This window comes from Rattus norvegicus, chromosome 8, assembly GCF_036323735.1.
Source record: "Rattus norvegicus strain BN/NHsdMcwi chromosome 8, GRCr8, whole genome shotgun sequence".
NCBI classification, from domain to species: domain Eukaryota; kingdom Metazoa; phylum Chordata; class Mammalia; order Rodentia; family Muridae; genus Rattus; species Rattus norvegicus.
In genome coordinates, this window is record NC_086026.1 from 53,401,263 (window position 1) to 53,426,738 (window position 25,476).

The 25,476-nt window shown below is 43.0% G+C and overlaps 1 protein-coding gene across 3 annotated transcripts in view; it reads right to left on the reverse strand.

Annotated features, from left to right (window-relative positions):
• Nucleotides 1-25,476, reverse strand: part of Cbl (Cbl proto-oncogene) — an 83,412-nt gene that overhangs the window by 16,607 nt on the left and 41,329 nt on the right. For all 3 annotated transcript variants that reach the window (NM_001419955.1, XM_006242965.5, XM_039082332.2), the window contains exons 3-9: nt 13,537-13,683; nt 10,443-10,599; nt 8,256-8,377; nt 7,277-7,414; nt 5,590-5,677; nt 4,921-5,052; nt 4,096-4,299 (exon numbers count right to left, since the gene is read on the reverse strand). In NM_001419955.1, the coding sequence (NP_001406884.1) occupies nt 4,096-4,299; nt 4,921-5,052; nt 5,590-5,677; nt 7,277-7,414; nt 8,256-8,377; nt 10,443-10,599; nt 13,537-13,683 (988 nt within the window). The remainder of the gene's footprint in view (nt 1-4,095; nt 4,300-4,920; nt 5,053-5,589; nt 5,678-7,276; nt 7,415-8,255; nt 8,378-10,442; nt 10,600-13,536; nt 13,684-25,476) is intronic.

Below are 25,476 nucleotides of genomic sequence, written 5' to 3' on the forward strand. Positions count from 1 at the left end.
ACAGCAAGAAGAGCACGAACACGAAAGAGCAAAGCCTCTAGGATTCAGAGGTCCATGAAGCTCTTGTGACTTAGAGAGAAGCTGAAAAAAATTTTTTTCATTTTATGTGGGGGGTGTGTGTGTGCGTGCGTGTGTCTGTGTGTGCTCCTGTCTGCCTGTCTGAATGCCAACCGAGTGCAGGTGGCCACAAACAACGGAGCAGGGTACCAGACCCTTTTGAGCTAGAGTTACAGTGTAGGTGGTTGTAAGTCTCAAGGACACTGGGCACTGAACTCCGGTCCTTAGGAAGAGCACCAAGAGTCCTTAAATCACTGACCCACATCTCCAGCTCCCTGCTCAATATTTGTAACTAGAATCCAAGAACTAGCCACTTGTCCTAGTTAAGGTGTACTATTACTGTGAAGAAACACCAGGAAAACCAAAGTTGGGGAAGAAAAGAGTTTATTCAGCTTTTAATTTCACATCACTGCTCATCATTGAAAGAAGTTAGGATAGGAACTCAAACAGGACAGGAACCTGGAGTCAGGAGTGGATGATGTAGGGGCTGTGGAGGACAGCTGCTTACTGACTTGCTCCACAAGGCATGTTCAACCTGCTCTCTGTAGAACCCAGTACCACCAGCCCAAGGATGGTACTCACAGTGGCCTGGGCCCTCACATCAATCACCACTAAGAAAATGCCCTACAGGCTGGCCCATAGCCTGATCTACTGAGGCACTTTCTCGATCTAGGTTTCTTCGATGACTACCGTTTTTATCAAGCTGGCATAAATCTAGCCAGCACACCAAAGTTCTGAATAAAAATATGTTAAGATATCAAAGGCCCAAAAAGGTTACCCCTTCAGTATTTTATAGAGATGCTTTTTTTTCCTTTTTTTTTTTTTTTTTTTTTTTTGGAGCTGGGGACCGAACCCAGGGCCTTGCAGTTGCTAGGCAAGCGCTCTACCACTGAGCTAAATCCCCAACCCCTATAGAGATGCTTTTTTTTTTTTTTTCCCCCGGAGCTGGGGATCAAACCCAGGGCCTTGCGCTTCCTAGGCAAGTGCTCTACTGCTGAGCTAAATCCCCAACCCCTATAGAGATGCTTTTTAAGATTGGTTTTACTGTTTTCACTGTGTATATTTGTCTGTGTGTAGGCATCTATGTGTGCATGCAGGTGACCACAAAGTGGTCAGGAGTTGGGCCCCCTAGGAACTGGAGTTACAGGTTTCTGACATGGACACTGGGAATCAAACTTCGGTCTTCTAGGAGAGTAGCGCATGCTTTTAACCATTGAGCTATCTTACCAGGCTCCTGGAAAGGTATTTCAAGGACATACTTTCCTCAAAAAGGGAAGAAGACTGCATAGGATATAATAAACAGAAGAGATTTGATCATGTCCCCCGAGAGGAAAGGGAAAAGCCTCAGGATGACAGGAAAGCAGATGTTTACAGAGTGACAGTCCAGATGGAGAAGGCACATATCACAACACCGTGTTATATACGATCTACTACAATACAGCATGTTTACAGCAGTGGTCTTCTAGCACAGTCTCCTGAGAAGATGCTTGAGAGTACTGCGTACTTGTTAGTGGACGATGCCAACTAGACATTATTTCTCTAAAAAACTAGAGAATTATTTCAAGAAAAAGTTAGGTTGTGACGAAAACAAACCATCACTTTATACAACGGAAATATATTTAAGAAAAAACCAAAACCTCAAATCAATAATGGGACTCAGTGGTAGAGGTCAAGTGCCACTCAGGTTCAATTCAAGGTGCAGCTCAGGAAGACACAGGCGCGCACACACACACACACACCCCCACCACACACACACCCCAACAGTTGCCAGGGTGTGAAGAACAGGCAACCTCATGCTTTCATACACCTCTATGGTGTGACTTTAATGTCTTCTAAAAGTAATAAACTGAAAGTTACAAAGAATAAAATAATAAGGAAATACTACCTATCTGCTATTCAGTGAAGAAATGAAATTGAAATACTACTATCTCTGTGGAATTCTTATGTACACCCTCCCGGTTTCATTTTTAAAGAAAGCCTTTCCGTGTAGCCTAGGTTGGCCTGAATTTATTTTTAAATATGTGTATGTGTCTGTGTGCAGGAGGCGGTGTCCTTCTGCCTCAGCCTCTCACCCTTTATAACCACAGCTTTCACAAAGTTTAGATGCCACAGCATTTACCCCACAGTTCTGCTACAAATCCAACCCACAGACAGACTTGCACAATACACCAATATGTTTAAGCATGGAGACTATATATCCCTTAAGAAACTACATGAACGGGGTTGGGGATTTAGCTCAGTGGTAGAACGCTTGCCTAGGAAGCGCAAGGCCCTAGGTTCGGTCCCCAGCTCCGAAAAAAAGAACCAAAAAAAAAAAAAAAAAGAAAAAGAAACTACATGAACTATATGAACTGTGGGATGATACCTTAGTATTGAAGCATTTAATTTGGGGCTCACTGTTCCAGAGGGTTTGAGTCTATGACCATCATGGCAGGCAGGGAACGTGGCAGCAGCCACGGTGCTGAAGCAGTAACTGAGTGCTCACAACCAGGAGGCAGAGAGAACTAACTGAAAATGATAGTAGGCTTTTGAAACCTCAAAGCCTACCCAGAGACACAGCTCCCTAACAAGACACCACCTCCTAATCCTTTCACCAACCAGGGAGCAAGTACTCAAGTGCATGATCTTATGGAAGCCATTCTTCTCAAACCACCAGGGATAACCATAACCAAGTGGCAATACATAAATGAAGATTTTTGTTTTGTAATCTACAAAGCTATGGATCCAGAGTTTCTCTGTGTAGCCTTGACTGTCCTGGAACTCACTCTGTAGACGATGCTGGACTGCCTCTGCCTCTGGAGTGCTGAGATTAAAGGCAAGTGCCTCATTTTTTAGTTCTTTTCAAATACACATATTTAAGAAACACATACCCAACCATTTGAAACAACATCCACTCTCTTCCTGTGCTAAACAGTATTTCACCTGCACTACATTAGAGACTTACTAGCTCAGTGGCGAAGAGCACTTGTTCTTACAGGAGACCCAGATTCAATTCCCAGCACCCACATGGTAGCTCACAATTATCCACAATTCCAGTGCTAGGAAATTTAATGCCCTCTTTTGATGCCCATGGGCACTAGGCATATGCATGTTGCACAGACATATTTACAGGTAAACACTCATACATAAAATCTTTAAAAATAGAAAAAGAAAAGAAAGCAAGCTATTAGGTCCCTGAGAGTCTTATCTGAGATTCCTGGTCCCATGTGACGCACTACAGGGACCTAAGCTTCTGGGTAATGCATGCTTTCTAAGTCCTCATTAAAAACTGTAAAATAGTATTCCATAAAAGTCCTATAGGTTTCTACCCTCAGAAATAACAGCAAGTAAGCATATGTCCAGCCCCCCAAATTCAGCTTTTTTTAAGGATATGGCCAAAAAATTAATTAATCCGAGGGTAAGGATCATGCCTAGGGTCTTACACATGCTAGGAAATCACTTATGCTGGCTAGTTTTTGACTTGACTCTGAGAGAAGGGAACCTCAACTGGAAAAGGCTTTCATAAAACTGGCCTATAGGCAAGCCTGTAGAGCATTTTACTAATTGGCTGGATGACCTGATTGGCTGGCTGGTTCATTTGGAAGCCGCTAGCCCCTTGTGGGTGGGTGAGTGCCACCCTCGGGCAGGTGGTCTGTTCAAAAAACAGGCTGAGGCCAGGTATGGTGTACATGTCTTTAACCTCAGCATTCAAGACAACAAAGCAGACAGATCTCTCTGTGACTTCAGGCCAGCCTTGCCCATGCAACTTGTGTTCCAGGATAGCCAAAGCCATATAGAGAACCAGATGTGCACATGCACATACACACGCACATAGACACGTAGGCTAAGCAAGACAGTATGCAGCACTCTTCTATGACCTCTGTTCCTGTCTCCAGGTACTGCCTTGAGTTCCTGCCCTGACTCCCCTAGATGATGAACTACAAGCTATAAAAACACTTTCCTCCTCACCTTGCTTTCCATCAATGTTTTAATCACAATACAGAAATGCTGAACAAGACATCACTCTAACACCAAGCTGGATCTCTAATGCCCCCTTACCTTGGCACCTGCCAACTCCTTCATCATGAAGAGAGAATCATCAGCTCGTTCATCATCATCATCATCATAATTTGGGGAAGGAGCACCTTCCGCTCCTTGCCTTAATAGACTGCCACTGCCTCTGGGGTCAAATGGATCCACCACGATGGGCTCAGTACCTTTGATTTCACATCGGCAAAAAGGACAGCCTTGACCTTCTGATTCCTGCAGAAGAAGCAGGTGACAGTGACAGATACTGAAAGTGCTTAACATACTTTATCGACTAGAAGATACAGGTACCAGAGATTAAAGTACAATCCATGAGGATATAGCTTAGAGGTAATGTACGCAGTTAGTACGCCTTAGAGTCATTCCCAGTGCCCAGAAAAAGAGCTAGAAAAGGAGGCTGGAGAGATAGTTCAGTGGTTAAGAACACTGACTGTTCTTCCACAGGTCCTGAGTTCAATTCCCAGAAACCGCATGGTGGCTCACAACCATCTGTAATGGAATCCTATGCCCTCTTAAGACTCTTATACAGAGCACTAATATAAATAAATAAATCTTTTAAAAAAGATGGAGCAAAGGAGGAAAGTCAGGCACTGTGTCCCAACCTGGTAGCGCCATTGTTTGGGAGATCAAAGCAGAAGGAACAAGAATTTGAGGTCATCTTCTGAAACTGATTTAGAGGACAGCAGTGGTTAAATGAGGCACTACCTTGAAAAACCAAAATGGGAGAAAGCAAGAAGAGAAGGGGATTTAAAAGGCTAACTTTACCCCATCCTTTCTATATAACACTGATTCTCAGAATGATCACACGGAAACATTGCCGCATTTGGATAGGCATACCTGCCACGATGTGAGGCAGGACGTGCACATGAGGTGTCCACAGGGCTCAATCTTCACATCCTTATCATTCTCAGCACATATCTTACATAGTTGAAATGTGGAGCCCATTTCACAGTATAGTTCATATTGTTCCTTTGGTGAAAGAAAAATGAGAAAGAATGTGTTGAACGAGCAACAAAATGCTAGCAACAGGAAAACCAAAAACAGTCAATTTACTCAAATAAAAATGCCACAATAGGTGCTTAAGACATGGCACAGACAGGAGAAGCATTGCTGTTGTATAAGCATGAGGGCCTGGGGTCAGTAACCCTAACACTATTGCTGGAGGTGGGGACAAAGGGATCCGAGAGGCTTGATGGCCAGCCACCCAAGCCAATCAGTCAGCTCCGGGTTCAGCAGTAAAAGAGCCCATTTCAAAAGAGCTGCATGAAGAGTGGTTAACAGATACCTAATGTTGACCTTGGGTCTCCACATGCACATGCACATGCACATGCAACACAATCACACACACACACACACACACACACACACACACACACACACACACACTCATTCACTAGTCAATGGTTTAAAATTTAGCTGCTGCAATTACTTAGATTATATATTGAGTTCTGTGAGTATATCCAAAAGCTTGGCTCCAGCAATACATAGTTATAAAACAAAACTCACCTGGGTGACTTTGATATGATCTTGAGGGGTTGGTTCACATAAACCTGTCAGGTCAGGATTTTGATTTCTTCCATCAGGAAACAAATAGCTTTAAAGAGACAAATATAGGTCATCTTTGGGGTTTCAACTAGGCTAATTTACCAGTGCAAGCTAAAGCAGACAAGTGAGAGCTACCACATTTTAAAAATGTGGAGTAGAAAGTAACCAGTAACAAGGGTCTGAAAGGACAGCTCTTTGGTTAAGAGCACTGGCTCCTATTCCAGAGAACTTTAGGGTATTTTTGTTGTTGCGATTTGTTTTTATTTTAAGACAGGGTCTCACTCTATATCCCTGGCTGTCCTGGAACTTACTGTGTAGATCAAGCTGGCCTCAAACTCAAGAGACCCTAGCTCCAGAGTGCTGGATTAAAGGTCTGTGCCACTACAGGATCTAAGATTGATTCCTAGCACCCAAATGGAGGCTTACAACTGTAATTCTAGTTCCAGGATTCTGACGCCCTCTTCTGGTCTCAGGTAATAGGCATACAAGTGGTGCCTATTTAGGCATGCATACAGGCACAGACAAACACATAAAGACCAACAACAAGAAGCCAGTGTGGAATCACACACCTTTAATCCCAGCACTTGGGAAGCAGAGGGAGGCAAGTGTCTGAGCTGGAGGCCAGTCAGGTTCAGTTTTAGGCCAACTGCATTGAGACTCTATCAAAACAAAACCTCCAAGTAACTATCACCTTGGCATGCAGGTTATATTAAAACTAGCAGATGTGTCATAGTTTGCCAACCTGTATTTTCAACAAATGTCCACGAGTCATAAATATTGTTTTCAATTACTATGGGTGGGCCTTGTTATGTAGCCTAGGCTGGCCTCAAACTCACAATCCTTAGCCCAGTTCTTGGAGTGCTGGGATTTTAGGCACATGCCACCATCCCCCCTCCCCCACATTTGCTTTTGACTAACAACTTTATGCAGACACCAATTTACAAGTGCTGTAACAGGAAGCAAATGAAGCCACTGAGACTATCCGTACGTAGTTTCTAGCACCAAACTATTCCAGTATTAGGAGCGGCATGTCTTCCTGCCCCAATGTTAATGTGGAGATGATACATAATAGAAAACCAAATTCCCTAGTCACTTTAGAACACAGCTCGTTTTCTGACCCACAACCGTATCGTCAGTGTTTACTGACTGAAAATGAATTTGAATCCCCACAGGAATGATAGTTTAGGAGTGAGAACGTAGCCATACAAATTAGCATGCATCACAAAAGCCCAAGGCCTGAAGAAAAACTGCTGAACCAAACTAAAACTAGGTTGAAGGCCATCAAGGTCTGCTGCCATTGAAACATCTAATTACTCCCTTATTGACTACTTAAATAAGCAGCTGAAGAATGTCCTGATCCTTGCAGAGTTTTTAATTCTAATTTGGCTTTAAGACTAAGTTATTTGGAAAAAGAGGTAAAGTTTATTTGTGGTAATAACTAAACAACAAAGAAAGCCAATCTCATACTTAGAGAACCCCCTTAAACGAGCAAAGCTGCTTCACTCTCAAGGCCAAAGCAAGGAGGGATGTTAATATATTCCTAACATTTCAGCCTCCAGAGGAAACATGCAACAGAAGCCATTAACGAAGAGGTAGTGAAGTCCTCCAGTTCCTAGATTCTGAGGAGACAGAAAGCAGTGATACTCACAAGCCTTCCCTGAAGCCATCAATCAGTGCTTGGAAGAGCGGTTTATTGTGTGGGATTGTCTGCAGGATGTTCCCATCAGCTGTAACGTACCCAATAGCCCACTGACCCAAACGAGTACAGCTCAGCCGAAAGATGTAACTGAGAACAGAGATGACCAGAAGTTTCAATATACATGCTGGTATTCGACAGAAGGCAAGATAGAGACAAAAATCAAAAAAGACCATTAAGAATAACTCCCATGGGGGGAAAGGATGACTATGAAAAAAAACAATGAATGGAAATGTAATAATGAAACTCATTTCTTTGTACGCTAACTTGAAAAGAGATTAAATAACTTTTCAAGGGCCTGGCCACAGCTTAGGGGAGAATGAATACTCAGCATGCTTACAGGCTTGAGTTCAATCTCCAACCTTAAAAAACATCAACCTCGGGCTGGAGAGATGGCTCAGCGGTTGGGAGCACCCGACTGCTCTTCCAGAGGTCATGGGTTCAATTCCCAGCAACCACATGGTGGCTCACAACCATCTGTAAAGAGTTCTGATGCCCTCTTCTGGTGTATCTGAAGACAGCTACAGTGTACTTATATATAATAAATGGGTAGATCTTTAAAAAAAAAAAAAAAAAAAAAAAAACATCAACCTCTCTAATGATTCCAGAACAGAAGCAAAAGACATAACCCTCTGTGTTCTATTTTTTTAGGGATAGACATATCTCAGGGTGGTCTCAAACCATCTCCCTGTTTCAGCCTTCCAACCTCCTACACACTGACTCCTAACAACCAGCACAGCCCCGTTCTAAATGGGCTTAAAAAAATCTCCTAAATCACAGGATGTGACTCAGTCAAACCCCCTGGCAGACATCAATCCTATCTATCACTAAATCTGGGCCACCGGGAACCAATAAGATGATGTTGCTTCAACATCAGAGGGGCCATGAGAGTCAGTCAGGACAACGAACCCCTCTGCATCAAGGCACTGACCTGCCGGGTTTGTGGATGAACTTCTGGAGCCGAGCTTTCACTTCATCATACGTCAGGAAAGCCATGTAGCCAGGGTGAGTTACAGCAAGGCTGTTCCAATTTCTGAGCAAAGAGGACCAGGGCTAAAGAAAGAAAACATCAATCACAGACCATTTGGCTCAGACATACTACTATCCTTTAGAACAATAAAAAACAAAGAAAAACCTCAACTCTCCATTATAAATTCAGGCTTGTCCCAATTGTCTATTGTTATCCTATGGGAAGACAAATCTATTTGAGAGAGTAGAAACTTTGAGAGTTAAGAATACAAACTGCCTTGTATAGGGAGAAGATGACACACAAAACAATTTGCTCAGCAACTCTAACTAGTATTAAGGTCAGATAATGATAAGACCCAGAAAAACAGAATAGGGTCTATAGATGCAATTATTAAACCCTTAATGAACGTTTATTCAAGCTGACACACATACATACATTGAAGTATCAATGCATTTTAGGGTTAATGATCTAGAATGGAACAGAGAGCCAAGTATGGTGGTACATATCGTAATACCAACACTCTGGAGGCAGAAACAGATGGATCAGAAGTTCAAGTCTATCCTGGGCTACATACGATTTTGTTTCCAAAAAGAAAACAAAACAGAGAAAGAGTTGAACAACGGAAAAACAAGTTGGAAACACACACCAAAGGAATAAAAGTATTAAAATAGGCTTTTGAGCCCAGGACCTTCCCCAGCTTTCAGGCTCACTTCCACTCTTGGGAATGCCTTCCCTGTCTTTCTTTTCTTCTTTTTAAAAAGCATTTCTCAAATTGGATGACATCTGTGTTTACATAAGGGTTTTATCCAGGAGAATATGGGCACAGGCTTCTTAATACATAGCACCTTCTCAAGGATTTTGATCCTCAAAAAAAGGATCAGTACATAAATTTAAATATTCAAGGTAGAGATGATTTCTCTTAATTGGCATTAAACTTTTTTTGATTTATTTATTTTATTTTATATATGTGAGTACACTGTAGCTGTCTTCAGACACACCAGAAGGCATCAGATCGGATTACAGATGGCTGTAAGCCACCATGTGGTTGCTGGGAACTGAACTCAGGACCACTGGAAGAGCAGTCAGTGCTCTTAACTACTGAGCCATCTCTCCAGCCCAGCATTAAACTTTTGATCATCTATATTTTCATTTATCTTTTTTTACATTTTTTATTTATTTTTCTCTTATGTATTACATCCCAACTGCGGTCTCTAATTCTCCTCCCCCTTTCCTTGTTCTTTTTTTTTGGTTCTTTTTTCCGGAGCTGGGGACCTAAACCCAGGGCCTTGCGCTTCCTAGGCAAGCGCTCTACCACTGAGCTAAATCCCCAAGCCCTCCTTGTTCTTAATAGACTATTATTTCTGCTACTATCTGCCTACCCCAAAGGGATAAACTATATCCCTTTCTGACAGTTCTGTGACATTAAAATAACGTGAAAGAACATTCAAGAACAACCAAAAAGACACGAGAAGATAATAAATATAGCCATTTAAAATTCTGTTTTGTTTGAGACATCTTACTGTGCGTGCGTGCCTGTGTGTACACGCACCCACACACATCTGGCTAGGCTTGGAACTTACCTTGTGGTTCAGGCCAGCCAAGACCTTTTATTCTCTTACCTCAGCTTCCCATGTACTGCTATTATAGGAAATGTGCCATCATGTCTAGCGAGTTATGATATATATATATTTTATATATATATAATTTATTGTATGTATAGGAGTATTTTGCCTGCAAGTATGTATGCGTAGTACATGTATGTAGGATGCCCATAGGCCACAACAGGGCATTGTATCACCTAGAATTAGAGTTACAGTCACCATGGGAACTGAACCAGGGTCCTCTGAAAGAGCAGCAGGTGCTGTTATCTTGCCTCTAACTCACTCTATAGCCCAGGCTGGCCTTCAACTCAGCAATCTTCCTGCTTCAACTCCCTAGGTGGTAGGATTTTAATTGCAGGCCACCATATACAAAACTTTTATCTTTTTTTTTTCCCCCTCCGGAGCTGAGGACCGAACCCAGGGCCTTCTGCTTGCTAGGCAAGTGCTCTACCACTGAGCTAAATCCCCAACCCTTTTATCTTTTTTTAAAAAGAGCTTTCTCCTCAGAAAAATAGCAGCAGGTTAGTCAATGACTTTAGAATCATACCTGAAACAGCCGTGTAAAAATATCAAATTCAAAAACAGAAATATAATCATTGCAGGTCAGATCAATAGTGGACTTCAAAGCCATGGCCTCCAGCCCAGAACTGATGGGATGCACTTCATGCAGGGCCTGTCGAAAGCTCTTCCAAGGGACTATCGTCCTGGGAGGGATGGGTGAGAAGACACGGTGAGAACAGGCAACTGCAGACACTACTATCATTAAATAACAGTAAGTAAGACACATTAAGCTCCCAATAGTAACAGCAATTCTTTCACAGAAGCCAAGTTATATTTAGACTAAGAACAGAAAGAAGGAAGTAAAGGGTGTTTGTTAACTTCCTAATGAGTAACAGAGATGGCTTTATACAATTCTCTGGCCAAAAATATCACATATTGATCCCTTTCTCATCTTCCTACAGCATTTGTTCTACCCTAGAAGCATAGACGAAGATGAGGTCATACCTTATTTTGACACGGTTTTACCATGGAGACCTAGTCAGTCTTAACTTGCCATCCTCCTCAGTTTCAACATGCTGAGAGGAAAGGTGCAGACCACTACACTAAATTTTTCTTAGAAGAGGACTTTCTATGTGGACTGGGCTAGCCTGGAAGTCAGAAAGATCCACCTGTTCCTACCTCCCAAGTGTTAGATAAGGTGTGCCATCCTACCTCGCTTTAACTGAGCTTTGAAAACCACATCACTCCTTATTTTGTATAATAGACTTTTAATTTTATTTTTGTGGTGCTAGGAATTGAACCAGGGCCTTATGCGTGAGACAAGCAGTATAATCCATAATTTTAGCTCAAACATTAGTGGGATTTGTGTTTGTTTATGTTTTGGGGGGGGAAAGCTGGTCAGGAAATTTTGCGTTACTGCCTGGTCTCAAACATCCTCCTGTCTCTGCTTCTCAGGTGTTGGAATTATAGGTGTGAACTACCATGCCTTGCTAAGCATTAACTTGTTTTTATTAGTAGCATTTTTTTTTTTAATTGCTAGAGACTGAACTCAGGGCCTGAATTCTAGGCAAGTGCTGTACAAAACCATTACCAACTCTTACCAGCACTAGGGAGGCAGAAGCAGGCAAATCTGAGTTCCAGGCCAGCCCCATCTACAGAGCAAGTTCCAGGACAAGCCAGGACTACACACAGAGAAACCCTGTCTTGCAAAACAACAAAAACGAGGGATATAAATGTATACAAAGCAATTAGGCAATACTTAGTGGGGGGGCATAGGGGGGAGTAGGCAAAACTGAAAACTTACCAGTAACATTCTTAGCTATGTAATTAAGAAGAGAATCTAGCTTACAAAAATAATTATGACGGGGCTGGGGATTTAGCTCAGTGGCAGAGCGCTTACCTAGGAAGCGCAAGGCCCTGGGTTCGGTCCCCAGCTCCGAAAAAAAGAACCAAAAAAAAAAAAAAAAAAAAAAAAAAAGAAAAAAAAATTATGACAATGCTCACTGTTTGCAATAGCAAATAATTTGAAAATTTAGGGTCAGAGAGGTTGTTCAGTGTTAATATCAGCTACTACTCTTCCCTAAGACACAAGTTCAAGTTCAATTCATGGCAACCACATCTAGCAACTCACAACCAACCACTTGTAACTATAGCTCCAAGAAATCTGACACTTTTTCTGGCCTTTGTGGACCCTGCATTCACGGGTATAAATAAATACACATACAAATAGTTAAAAATTAGGCATAAGTTTGGAAGAGGCTGGCCCCCCATCCCCACTCCTCAACTGCAGCACTCAGGGAAGTGGGCCCTGTATGTCACCTGAGTAGCTCAGTAGAGCTGGCCCTGACCCTCGCCCCTGGCTGCATCACTGAAGGAGCTAGCCCCTAGTGCTGTACATGTGTGCAGGGAAGCTGAAGGCTCGACCAACTCAGCTACCACTCATGCTCGGGGCTTTGAGATGCCCACCTCAACATCCACCCCACCTATGAACTGCTGGAGCCTGTGAAGGGGCCCATTCCTGTCTATCCAGAGCTGCAGGATCTCCACACCAGAGGGCAGCACTAGGACAGCCAAGGATAGCCGAGAGGAGTAGCGGTACTCAGCGTTAATAGTGGAACAGAGACTGGAGGCCTCAAACCAGACCAATGAACACTTGCCAGGAAAGATGTATGAACAAGAGGGCATACTGTGTGACACACTGTGACACACATTGCAGCTCCCATTTTGATCTCTGCACTCCGGAGGCAGAGGCAGGCAAGTCTCTGAGTTTAAAGCCAGACTGGTCTACGGAGCAAGTTCCAGGAAAGTCAAGGCTACACAGAGAAACTTTGGCTCAAAGAGACAGGACAAACAAACAAGTGTCCCTAGCAAAGCTAGGGAGCAAACACTACACACCTTCTCCAACGGCTGGCCACTCTCTGCTTTGTTCTTACGGTTTTCTGAGACTGTGTAGCCTGGCTGTCCTGGACCTCACTCTGTAGACTGCTTCCACATCCTGAGTGCTGAGGTTAAAGGTGTGCACACCACCGCCTAGAAGCTTTCCTGTGTTTTAAATTTTTTTATTTATGTATTTTCTGGGAGGGGGGTCTCATGTTGCTGAGGTTGGTTAATCCTTATCTTCCCACCTTCACCTCCCAAATACAGGGATCACAGTCATGCACCACCATCCCTGGCATGCATGCATGCATTCATTCATTTATATATTAACTGGGTGTGGTGGTGCATGCCTTTAATCCTAGCATTTGAGAGCAGAGTTGAATTTCTGTGAGTTCGAGGCCAGCCTGGTCTATAAATCCAGTTGAGACAGCCTGAGCTGTTACACAGAGAAACCCTGTCTTGAATAATAACAACCAATAATAATACAAAAATAATAATTAAAAAAGATATTGGTGCTGTTGTAGTGTGTATTTATGTGTGAGGGCAGACTGCAAGTGCCACGGTGCACATGCACTTATCAGAGCCAACTGTGTGGAGTCAGCTCTCTCCTTCCGTCTTTACACGGGCTCCGGGGATCAACCTCAGATGTGAGGTTTGTGCAGTTTACCTGCTGAGCTGTCCAGCTGACCCACTGTGTTTCCAATAGTTCCTAATTTAAAGCTCTGAATGACTATCTCCTAGAATATCATCATCCACAGACTTACTTTTCCCCAAAAGCTTTTCTCCAGAACTCTGCAGCGTCTGCTTTAGTGATCCGAAAAGTGTCTCCTTGGAAGAGTCCGCTTGGAAAGATGCCTTTCAGTTCTGCCAGCATGTGGCTGAAGATCAGGGATAACTTGGTTAGGTTTCGCCTACAAATGATCAAAGTACAATAATTAAAATGTGAAATTACTGCTATTTCTTTAGTGCTCTCAATTCACCATACAAAGTAACCTAACATGAACATGAAAATAAATTTATTTTGGTCAATAATTTCTGGTCAATAATACTCAGAAATACTCCAAACCAGGAGAGGGAGAAACATGTTTTTGACAATAGCTACTGCTCTTTATGTAAAGCAGGGAGGGCTTCAAGAATTATTTTGCTCCAGCAACAAATGAAAGATGAAAATAATGTCTCTTACCTCTTTCCATTCAAATAAATGTCATGCAGTGAATAAGAAGGAGCCCCACAGTCAACTATCTGAGCTTAAGCTAAGAGGGACAGGTTGGCTTTTAGGGTGACAGAGGACGTACCAAGCAAACGTAAAAACTTTGCACAGCCACGACCACAAAATCAGGAAACATGTTTTAGATTAAAAAATGTATTTATTAGGTAATTCATTCAATAACAACTATTTAAATCTACAGACCTAACAAATATATAATATTCACTAAACCAAACCTTGTGGAAATTGTCCAAACCCTCTGAGATACTCCCAAATATTTCCTTTCTGCTCTTTCTCATTCTCTACAGTCTCTTCTCTTTCTTAGTAATAGCAAGACTTTGAAAAAACTACCTTCAAGAGGGCTGGAACAGTTAAGAGATTAGGAGCACACGCCAAGAGTCTGAATCCCAACACCCGCACCTGACAGCTTACAAACACCTGTTAATTCCAGCTTCAGGGGAACCCAACGTCTCTAGCCTCTGCTGGCACTGGTGTGCGCGCACACACACACAATCTTTGCAAAACAAAATATCTGCATGCCCTACAAATCCCTTATTTAGGGTTTGATAGCTTTTTAACTGTTCATCTTACTTCTCCAGCAACAGCAACACTTGTAAGAAAAAAAAGCCATCAGATTAATGTTTCTTCTCCGACTGCTCTTTCTTCCTGCCCCTCTTCTGGGTTTAATGATGGCATGCATCTCTTATGTCCAACAAGATCCAAACGTTTTGGCTTCTTCCACTTCCTTACTCTCCCATCTGCTCTGTTAAGTCTGAAGACAATATGTTGTCAATCCCCCTTGAATTGTGTTATTATTCTAATACAAATTCTTTGCTACTTTAGTCCTATGCATCTCCAAACTTATCTTTCTAAAAAATTTCATTTTTATTAAATTTAAACAAAAATTTCTTGAGACAGGGTTCCTCTGTGTAGCCCTGCATGTCCTGGAACTTGTTCTGTTGACCAGGCAGACGTTACTGCTTCCCTCTCCCTCCAGAGCTAGAATTAAAGGTATGTGCTATCATGACCAATTTCATTTTTATTTTTTATTTTTTTCGGATCTGGGGACTGAACCCAGGGCCTTGCACTTGCTAGGCAAGCGCTCTACCACTGAGCTAAAACCCCAACCCCTCATTTTTATTTTTTAAAAATTATGTATAGGCTGTTCAACAGAGGTGGTAGGCCTCAAAGGCCTCTCTAAATGGTGACGTTCAAGCTAAACCTGAGGCAACATAGAGACTCATCTTGTGGACATCTTCTGCTCTCTAAATTATTTTTTCACTAAAAATCTACCAGGTATAGTACTGTGTAGAATGAGAAACAAATGCAAACCAAAATAATAGCGGACAGGAAGCTTTTATAAATCTATGAAGCAACCACAAAAGGAGAAAAACTATCGACCCCACGGATGCAATGGCACCAGCTCCCTGAAGATCAGTTCAAAGTGCTGACTAATATACTTAAAATCAATTTAAGACATTTTCCTACTCAAAAATGCAGCCCCTCTCCCCAAGCCAGCAGACGTTTCTTCAAATCACCACATATACACCACAATCATACCTCTCAAGAGGAAACAGTAAGTCTCTAAAACCCATGGGTCAGAGCTTTGTAAGCGTTCTGATCTGGAATTTTGCCCAATCACACTTTAAGGTTTTGGACTTGTGGTTCAGTTATTTTTAGCAGAATCTAACACGGAAACAGAGCAATGAAGCATGACAGCTGATCTGGGCGCACGGCTAGGTAGGCAGTACTTGTCAAAGTCCTGTCAGAGGTTATCAGTTCCCACACTCTAGCATTCTTCAGACCAACAGAGAACACAACCACCTCACCTTTTGCAATACGCTGAAGACGGAACTGTCCTTTGTAAACTTGATGGCTGCAAGAGGGGCCACTTGTAGCTCTAATCATCCACATCTAAGGAACTGCACACTGACTCTATAGCCTTTAACTCGCCCATCCCCTCTCTTCACTTCTCACAATTTCCCCAGATCAACTGCTGATTCTGAGTGCAGGATCAGTTTTGCTTTGTCTGTGCTAAGGATCTACCCAGGGCCTTGTACCTGCAGGGAGCATCCTGCTGCTGACTACACACCAGCCCAGGACCAGTCCTTTTTGCAGGGCAGGGTAGTGGTTGTGAGACAAGGAAGGTCTTTCCTGACTGGTTGGTCAGGCATTCACTATGTATCAGAACCCGGTCTTTTGTTTTGTTTGAGACATTAGCCCTGGCTATCCTGGAACTCACTATGCAGACCAGGCTGTCCTTGAACTCAAAGAGATCTACCTGCCTCTGCCTGGGATTAAAGGTGTAGGGCACCACCCAGGCAGGTTTTTGGTTTTTTTAAATTTATTCAGACACACCAGAAGAGGACATCAGCTCTCATTACAGATGGTTGTGAGCCACCATGTGGTTGCTGGGAATTGAACTCAGGACCTCAGGAAGAACAATCAGTGCTCTTAACCACTGAGCCATCTCTCCAGCCCCAGGCAGGTCTTAAATACACAGCACCCCTTAAGCCTAAGCCTCCCAAATGCTGTGATTACACACCTAACATGCTAAGATAAGACTTCTTCTAAAAGTCAAGATTAATCTGTCTCAGCACTAGGGAGGCAGAGACTGACTGCCTCTCACAGAGCTCAAATTAGAGGCCAGTCTGATCTATGTAGCAAGTTCTGGGCCAACCAAAGCTATAAAGAAAGAACCTGCCCAAAACAAAAAATAAAATTAAACAACAACCAAAATCCAAACAAACAAACAAAAAACCCAACATTATTTCTAGTCTGCCTGCCTTAGGTCTGAAGTAGCAATTATATTGTGTTTAATTTCATCTAATAGGGAATATTGCTAATAAAACAAAAGTACATTAAAAGATTAACTGGGTAATTATAGTTCCTATTTGATCGTTGAAAGTAAAAAATATGGGGTTGGGGAGATGGTTCAGCAGGTTAAAAACAACTGTCTTTTAAGCATGAGGACCTCAGTTCAAATCCCCAGATCCCATGTAAAAAAGTTGGACATGATGGTACAGAAAGCTAACTAACACTAGTGTCGTGGGTAGAGCAGAGACAAAGTGTACTGGTCACCATCTCACTCCAGGCTTAGTGTAAAGTGTCTCAAAGGAGCAGAGTGGAGAGTGCTAAGAATAGACACTCTTCAGAGAAGACCACAATGAGAGAGAAAAAGTATCTGTGTGGGCCAGCATGCACGCCTTTAATCCCAGCATTTGGGAGGCAGTGGTGTGTGGATCTCTTGAGTTTGAGGCCAGCATGGTCTACAGAGAGCTCCAGGACAGCCAGGACTGCACAGAGAAACCCTGTCCTGAATCCTGCCCCCAAACTCCAACAACAACAAAGAAATACATTGTGTATAGGCAGAGGCAAGCAGATCTCTGAATTCAAGGCCTGCCACGGTGAGAGCCTGCCCACTTAAAAAAAGGTAAGTAGTAACGCTCTTCTCCCTTAGTAAAATGCCTCATGCCTCAGAAATTCTGTAAATTACAAGAAGAAAAAGATGGCGGAGAGGCGAGTATAAGAGATGAAGATCTTCCACAGGAAGCACTGCAATGATCTCTAAGCAGTGAAAGCAGGACGGTGACCAAGAGTCAAGGTGGCCATTCTGCGAAACTCCTTTGATAGTGATACATTTCCAAATGACAGATGCTCAGTCACATTTATAGCAGCAGTCAAGACCAGGGTGGAAATGTAGTTCCTGTCCTATTAATGTGCAGTGCCCCCGGGCAGTCACTTAACCTGGGTGGGTCTGACATCAGATGTGATCAAAGGAAGCACAAATACTCCCATCTATAAAAGTGTGGATATATACTGTCCCATTTAAGTTGAAAGTGAGAAAGTAATCTGAACTTAAGCACTTTAATTTCCTAAGACTGAAGAAACACAAAAGACCACCAGTGCTTATACTTGTATGTCTGAGGACCTACATCAAGAAATGATGATCTGGGGCTGGAGAGATGGCTCAGCGGTTAAGAGCTCTGACTGCTCTTCCAGAGGTCCTGAGTTCAATTCCCAGCAACCACATGATGGCTCACAACCATCTGTAATGAGATCGGATGCCCTCTTCTGGTGTGTCTGAAGACAGTTACAGTGTACTTACATATAATAAATAAATAAATCTTAAAAAAAAAAAAGGAAAAGAAAAGAAATGATGATCTGGGACTGGGAGACAGAGTACAGAGGAGAAAGCACTTACTGTGTAAGAGTAAATAAGGACCCCTTACTCTCCTAAAAGGTGGTCATCTCTTCCCTTCCCCCTGCCTTGGGAATAGCTAGGTTTATTATTAATGTACCATCAATAGACATAAAGCCCAACAGCCCCCTGTCCCAACAAAGAAGTTGAAAAAACATTAACAAAAAGAACCTAGGGAGTCAGATATCCTGTGACATGCCATCTTGGTACTCTGCTTTGGTACTCAGTAGAGAGTGAGATTCTTCAAGGCTTCCAAAGCTTAGGGGAGTCCAGGGTCATTCTGGGAGGACCCCTCACGGTTCTGTTTGGTAGAATCTATGGGTTTGGAGTACCTTTCCCAATCCTTGTGCCAGAGGTACATTAAACTAACTCTTGGGCTAAACTTTGACCCATAGCTTCCAACAAGGTGAGACCCTTGACTCCAGCTCAGATGTGTGGGCCTCAGACAACTAACTGCTTTAGCTCCATCTCATGCCTTCGACAAAGGAACCAAATCCCGAAGTGTCCTTTTGCCAGGCTGAGTGCATCAGTCAAGGCCCGTCAGGGTTGGGGGTCTGTTTTGAAGTGGTTTTTAGCTCCTGGAACTGCTCACAGGTAAAGCCAGAGCTGCTGTCCCTGGAAGACAGACTCAGAGTTGTCTCCACCTCAGTTACTTCTATCTTGGCTGAAGCTCACTTGAGTTCCGTTCCTCAGTTGCCATGACCATCTCTTTAATGGGACATATTTCCACATAAACCGGTGGGCAAAAATGTGGACTGGGGCAACCCCCATGAATATGACCATTGGCGCAAGGTTGGCTGGAAAGCCACCCCAGTTTGTGTTCGACCTCCCTTTTTCTTTCTGGTCACCAATACCTCCATTGTCAGAGACAGCCTTAACTGCTTTAATAAGAAATGTCTTTTGACTGCCTGCTGGATGGGGTGTTCAGCAACAGTCGTCCTGACGAGGGAACCAGCTGCCATTTGGATGCCTGTGGTAAACACCACCCACTTTCATGCTGGCACTCTCATGGCCCAAACTCACTCACAACCCCTACACCAGGGAAAGAGGGATTTTAGCTTCACAGCTGCCATCATTGCAGACACTGCTGGGGTGACAATAGCTGCTGGTGCCTTCACCCAGACAGCCACTATACTGAAGACTGTCAATGCTGTAGTCTCTAAGTCAGCTGAGGTGCTACAGAGACAGGAGGTACAAAACTAACAGCTTTATCAAGCCATTCACATTTTACAACAGATTGACTTACTGGCAGAAGAGCTGGCCTTTGTTAGGGACCTCAGGTTTCACACAATCTGCCAAACCCCTTACCAGGTACAGAATACCACTGAAGCCCAACAACAGTTGGCTCAGTATCTTAAAGGTCAGACAAATTCCTTAACTATTCTGTGCTGTTAAGGGGGAACATAGCCAACTTCAATGGGATCAAGGTATCTGTGCTCCCCTCTAGAAACCGGATTCTTGGGAAAAGTGTGAGACAATATTAAGAGGCTGTTTGACCTCTCATGGATAGCCACTTATACTATGATGGGAAGAATTGTCATACTAAAAATTATTTTAAATGTCTTGCACAGCGTATCTTCAGGCAGCACTCCATAAATAAGGAGATGACCTTTCAGGTGCTCTCCAAAAAATCCCAATTCTGCTCCCCTAAGGAAGTGATCAAAGCTTGGATGGCAGAGACCTGTGAGACCACCATGCAGGCTGTTCCTCATCTCCTCCTGTGTGACGTGCCTCCAGAGTGAGATCTCTTTGAGGGCTGGAGGTCAATGACAGGAAAGATCCTGAAGACAGGCACTGTCTAGTATCCTGGGAATCCCTTGAGGTGGGGTCAGCAATGTTAAGGCAATGGCTCCCTGACTCCCACTGGGCGGTCAAAATCTAAAAACCAAAGGGTGGATATGTACCAGGAATGGCAGGGCTTCCTCTATGCAAATGCTGGGGGCAGGCAGCTGCAAAAACCTCTCCTGCAGGAGGACCTAACTGAGGACTGCCTGAGAGACCAAGGATTGCTGGTGCAGACAAAGAGATGCTTTCTCAGGACCAGTGGGGGCGCAGGTGGAGGGTACTGAAGGAGCTGCTGCAGCATTTCTCTCTTGACTCTGTGCCACTCACCGCCAACAAAGGGCAGGCTGGGTAGGGTGGCAGTGACAGTCCAGAGCACAGGCAACATTATTTTTATTCATTTTATGTTGTGTACACAATTATATATGAGTACACTGTAGTTGTCTTAAGACACACAGAAGAGGGCATCGGATCCCACTGTAGATGGTTGGGAGCCACCATGTAATTTCTAGGAGTTGAACTCAGGAGGACATGTGAAAGAGCAGTCTGTGCTCTTAACTGCCGAGCAATCTCTCCGGCCCACAATTTTTTTAAAAAGAAAAGAAAAACGTTAAATTTAAAAACAGTAGTTTGGGGGGCTGGGGATTTAGCTCAGTGGTAGAGCGCTTACCTAGGAAGCACAAGGCCCTGGGTTCGGTCCCCAGCTCCGAAAAAAAGAACCAAAAAAAAAACAGTAGTTTGGGCTGGTAAGCCTGATGTCCTGAGTTCAACTCCTGAGACCCACATAGGGAGAGAATCTACTCCAGAAGACTGTCCCTTGACCAACACTCACATCATAGTACTAACAGACACATCAAAAACAAATAAATAAAATGTACTTTTAAGAAATTAAATTTAAAAAGCAGTAAATTAGCCAGCTTTGTGCTTTTAACTCAACACACATAAGGCGAAGGCAAGTAGATCTCTCAAGGATAGCCTAGTCCACCACAGGTGAGTCCCGGGCTCGTAAGTGCTTGCTGCTCCACATAGTAGCTACCAATCACCTATGACCCTAACTCCAGGGCACCCAACAACTTGTTCTCGCCTCCATGGGGGCTGGATACATGTGGTTCACTTAGGTGCATGCTGGTAAAATACTCAAAATTAAAATAAGTATATTTTTAAAAGATAGAAGAAAAGTGACCTCTAATAAAAGAACAAAAATCTGGCTCTCTCCTCCAGTCGAGCAAGATGCCCAAAGGAAAAGAAGGCCAAGGGAAAGAAGGTGGCTCTGTCCTCTGCCGTCATCAAGAAACAGGAGACCAAAATGGTGGTCAGTCCTTTGTTTAAGAAAAAGCCCAAGAACTTCAGCATTGGACAGGACAAACAACCCAAAAGAGAACTCATGCGCTTCGTCAAATGGCTGAAGTGGCAAAGAGCCATTCTCTATAAGGAGCTCAAAGTACTCCTGCCATTAACCAGTTTCCCCAGGCCCTGGACAGGCAAACAGCTACTCAGCTGCTTAAGCTCACCCACAAGTGCAGGCCAGAGACAAAGCAGGAGAAGAAAGCTGCTGACAAAGGAGACGTCCCAACTAAGAGACCGCCTGTCCTCCGAGCAGGGGTCAACCAAGGTGGAGAACAAGAAGGCTCAGCTGGTGATGATTGCCCATTGAGCTGGTTGTTTTCCTGTCTGCCCTGTGTCGAAAGATGGGGATCCTCTACTGCATCATCAAGGGAAAGACCAGGCTGGGCGCCTGGTCCACAGGAAGACGTGCACCACTGTTGCCCTCACACAGGTTAACTTGGAAGGCAACGGTGAAAGCTATTAGGTCCAATTACAATGACAGATCAGATGAGAACCACTGCCACTAGACAGGCACCATCCTAGGTCCTAAGTCTGTGGCTCACATTGCCAAGCTGAAAAGGGCAAAGGCTAAAAAAACTCTTCACTAAACTGGGTAAAATTTAAATGTAAACTGCTAAGTTTTCTATACAAAAATATAATTACAAAATTATCTAAAAACCCTTTGATATTGGAGCCAGAAAGACGACTCGGCAGATAAAGACATTTGATACCAAACCCAGGGTCACACAGTGGAAACACCTGACTTCCAAAAGTTGTCCTCTAATCCCTCCACAACAGTTGTGGCAAGCACATGGCCCACGCAACACTAGTGTCATCCAAGAATGCTCAGTTAAGAACATACTGAGAAAACAGTCACAACGCAGTAACAGCATCCTCTGCTCAGCACGCACTAACCAACTTTAAAAATAGATACCACGAAACTTCTTTCAACAGGAAGTCAATGAAGTACTGCTAACTCTTATCTACTAAAGTTGTTCTTTTAAAAGAGAGAGCCTGGAGTCATGGCACACATCTGTTATATCCCAGCACTTGTTAAAACAGGAAGATCGCTACATCAAAAGCAGCCAGTATGAATTATACAGCAAAACCATATCCAAACCCATACATACAGAGAAACACATATGAATATAAAATATGAAAGGGATTTTCAATAAATATCTAAAAAAAATCAATGATTTTTTCCCCCATCAAGTATATATCACATCAGCTGGGCATGGTGGTACATTCCTTTAATCTCAGCACTCAGCAGAAGCAGATGGATCTCTGAGTTCCAGGCAAGCCTGCTCAACAGAGTGAGTTCTAGGACAGCCAGGGCTACATAGAAAAATTCTGTCTTGAAAATAAAAACAAAAAAGTTTATACAATACCATACACATGGTCCAATTTGTGTGACATTTCCACTCCCGTTATATGGTGACAGTAGTTTAAGGAAACACTAACTTAAATCACCAAGGAGAGAAGGCAGCAGCCCGCATGAATCTCCAACTTCACACTTTATACTTCTACTGAATCAACCATGTATGTGTGGGCAAGTCCGCCACAACTGAGCTAATGCTCCAGCAGAGTTAGTTATTTTTATTTTATGTATATGAATGTTTTACCTGTATGCATGTGTATGTACCATGTACATGCAGTGCCTGAGTAGGCCAGGAGGAGGAGCAGGATCCCTTGGAACTGGAGTCACAGATAGCTGGTAGTTGACATGTGGATTATGGGAACTGAATTTAGTTTCTACCCAAGAGCAGCAAGTGTTCTTGTGTTCTTAACCACTGAGCCGTTGCTTCAGCTCCCAAATGAATCTTAAAATAGATCCTTTATTCCTGTCACATGCAACTCTGGCTAAGAGCCAACAAAAAATACTCATGATCATATCCTAATTCACCTTTCTAAACAATACTCAATGTTCTCCCAAAATATCCTCTACTTTCCAAGCCCTGTGCCCTTCATGGTAGTAGTGCATCAACAAACAGTACCTGTATCTCTTCACGGTCAACTTCTCCCCTTTAATGCTAGAGATCTAACTAACCTAAGGCTTGTACATGAAATTACTCTACCACCGAGCCACGCCCTCGTCCTTCCATGAGCCTGTCAGTAAGGGTCGGAGCTGATCTGTGTGATTCAAGATGGGCATCTCTACTATGACACATATTTTCCCTTCTAATGACTATGGTTATGGAACTCTGCCTGTTCTTCAAGGTTCTCAGATCCCACCTCCTTGGGTAGGAAAGAGAAAAGTCACTCATTCATATTTAATATCTACTCTTATCTTCTGAACAAACTATAACATCTTTAGACTTTTCATGGCTCTATCCTACCCTACTTTACCATTTTCAATTAGACTACACCATAGTAGTCTAATTGCTAATTTGTAAAATACAGGTGAGGGGCCTGTCATTGGAGGAGAAGGAAGGACGGGCAGGAGAAAAGTTTGAAGGAAGAGGAGACTAGAACAGAAAAGAGAAGAGGACCAGGGAGAGCAGCCGTGGTGGGACAGCATGGCAGGTGATGTTAAGATTCCGCTCTGTGTACTTACAGGTTGTTATTGATGTTCTTAAGGGATGGATGGTACTGGCTTTTGTATGTTTAGGTGAGCAATTATATCTTACCAATTGGGCCAAAAATTATTGTGTTGTGTGTTCTTTTATGTGACAGTTTGAGTGTAGGAAAGTGTGCGGCGGCTGGAGACACTGGGCTGCCGCCGAGGAGTTGGGATGTGTTTCTGCCAAGATATCTAGCATATATAGATATCTTGGGGCACTTCAGTGCTGAACCTAGCGGGGTAAAAGTCACTTTTTTTATTTTTTATATTTTTACAACACAAGTGCCCCCAATGAACCAACCAGCCCAAGAAAGCAGCATTAGAACGGTACTCTTATTGAAGCCCCACATTTTTCTCAGGTCATACTTTCCCACACCCAACCCTGGACACCATAAGCCACTGTTCTTTTTATCTGCTTGTGGTAGTTTCTTGATCTTTTAATTGTTTTTTTTTTTTTTCATGACAGCTGTTCTAATTCTTTTGCAACAAATTCACTTAAACTTTAAAACAATATTATACACTTGAATTAGAGCATAGGCCAGATGTGGTAGTATACATCAGTAATCCCAGAAGGTAGGAGAGGAATCATGAATTTGAGACTAGCACCATGGGCTGCATAGGACGACCCTATCACAAAAATCAGAGCCACCATGGACACACATTTTGGAGGTTAGTACTTTGTTTTTTTTCAGTGTAGCCAGACAATACAAAATAGCTCAAGAGTCATATACTAATGTTGTCTCTTAGAGACCAAGACTTGTCTGCAGCTGAAAGCCTACTGGCCCACAATATCGGTTACTGTTTCTGTATACCAGCTTCTGAAGACTATTCTCTCTCTTTCCTTCCTTCCCTCCCTCCTTCCTTCCCTCACTCCCTTCCCCCCCCTCTTTCCTTTCTCTCTCTCTCTCTCTCTCTCTCTCTCTCTCTCTCTCTCTCTCTCTCTCTCTTTCTTTCTTTCTTTCTTTCTTTGTTTTTCAAGACAAGGTTTCTCTGTGTAGCTCTGGCTGTCCTGGAACTTAGAATGGCTTTGAACTCCACCTACCTCTGCCTCCCAGGTGCTGGGATTAAAAGGTGTGTACCATCACTGCCTCCACCTTAAGACTAATTCTATAAACTAAGAACAACACAGTTAAGCAGTCTCCAAAACCTCCTTTCACAAGGACAAACAAGGAAGCACCTTTACGGCTACTAATGGCATACACTTAAAATAAAAATACAGAGACAAAACAAATTATACTCAACAGGAGACAGTTCTAATAGAATGTAATCAAATATGTAAAAAGTCTATCCAGTTATGATTAATTATTTAACTCCTGAGTACATAACACATTAAACATCAATTTCTATTTAAACACATGAGTTTCCTGCACAAGAAGACAATAACTTCTGCTACCAAGTTTCTCTGTCCCCAAAGATTGGGAAAGACTGTGGAATTTTTAGATCAGTCTAAATTCTAGGGGAATGAATCAAAGCCAATTCTCATCATCAAGGCCATTTCATCAATTTTGAGTAATGGACCACACATATACTTTATAATTTTACATAACTTAGGAAGTTTTCTAGACTTGAAAGAGTGGACTCTACAAAGGAGTCCAAGTGAAGAAACGCCCCATTCGAGCAGCCCAGGG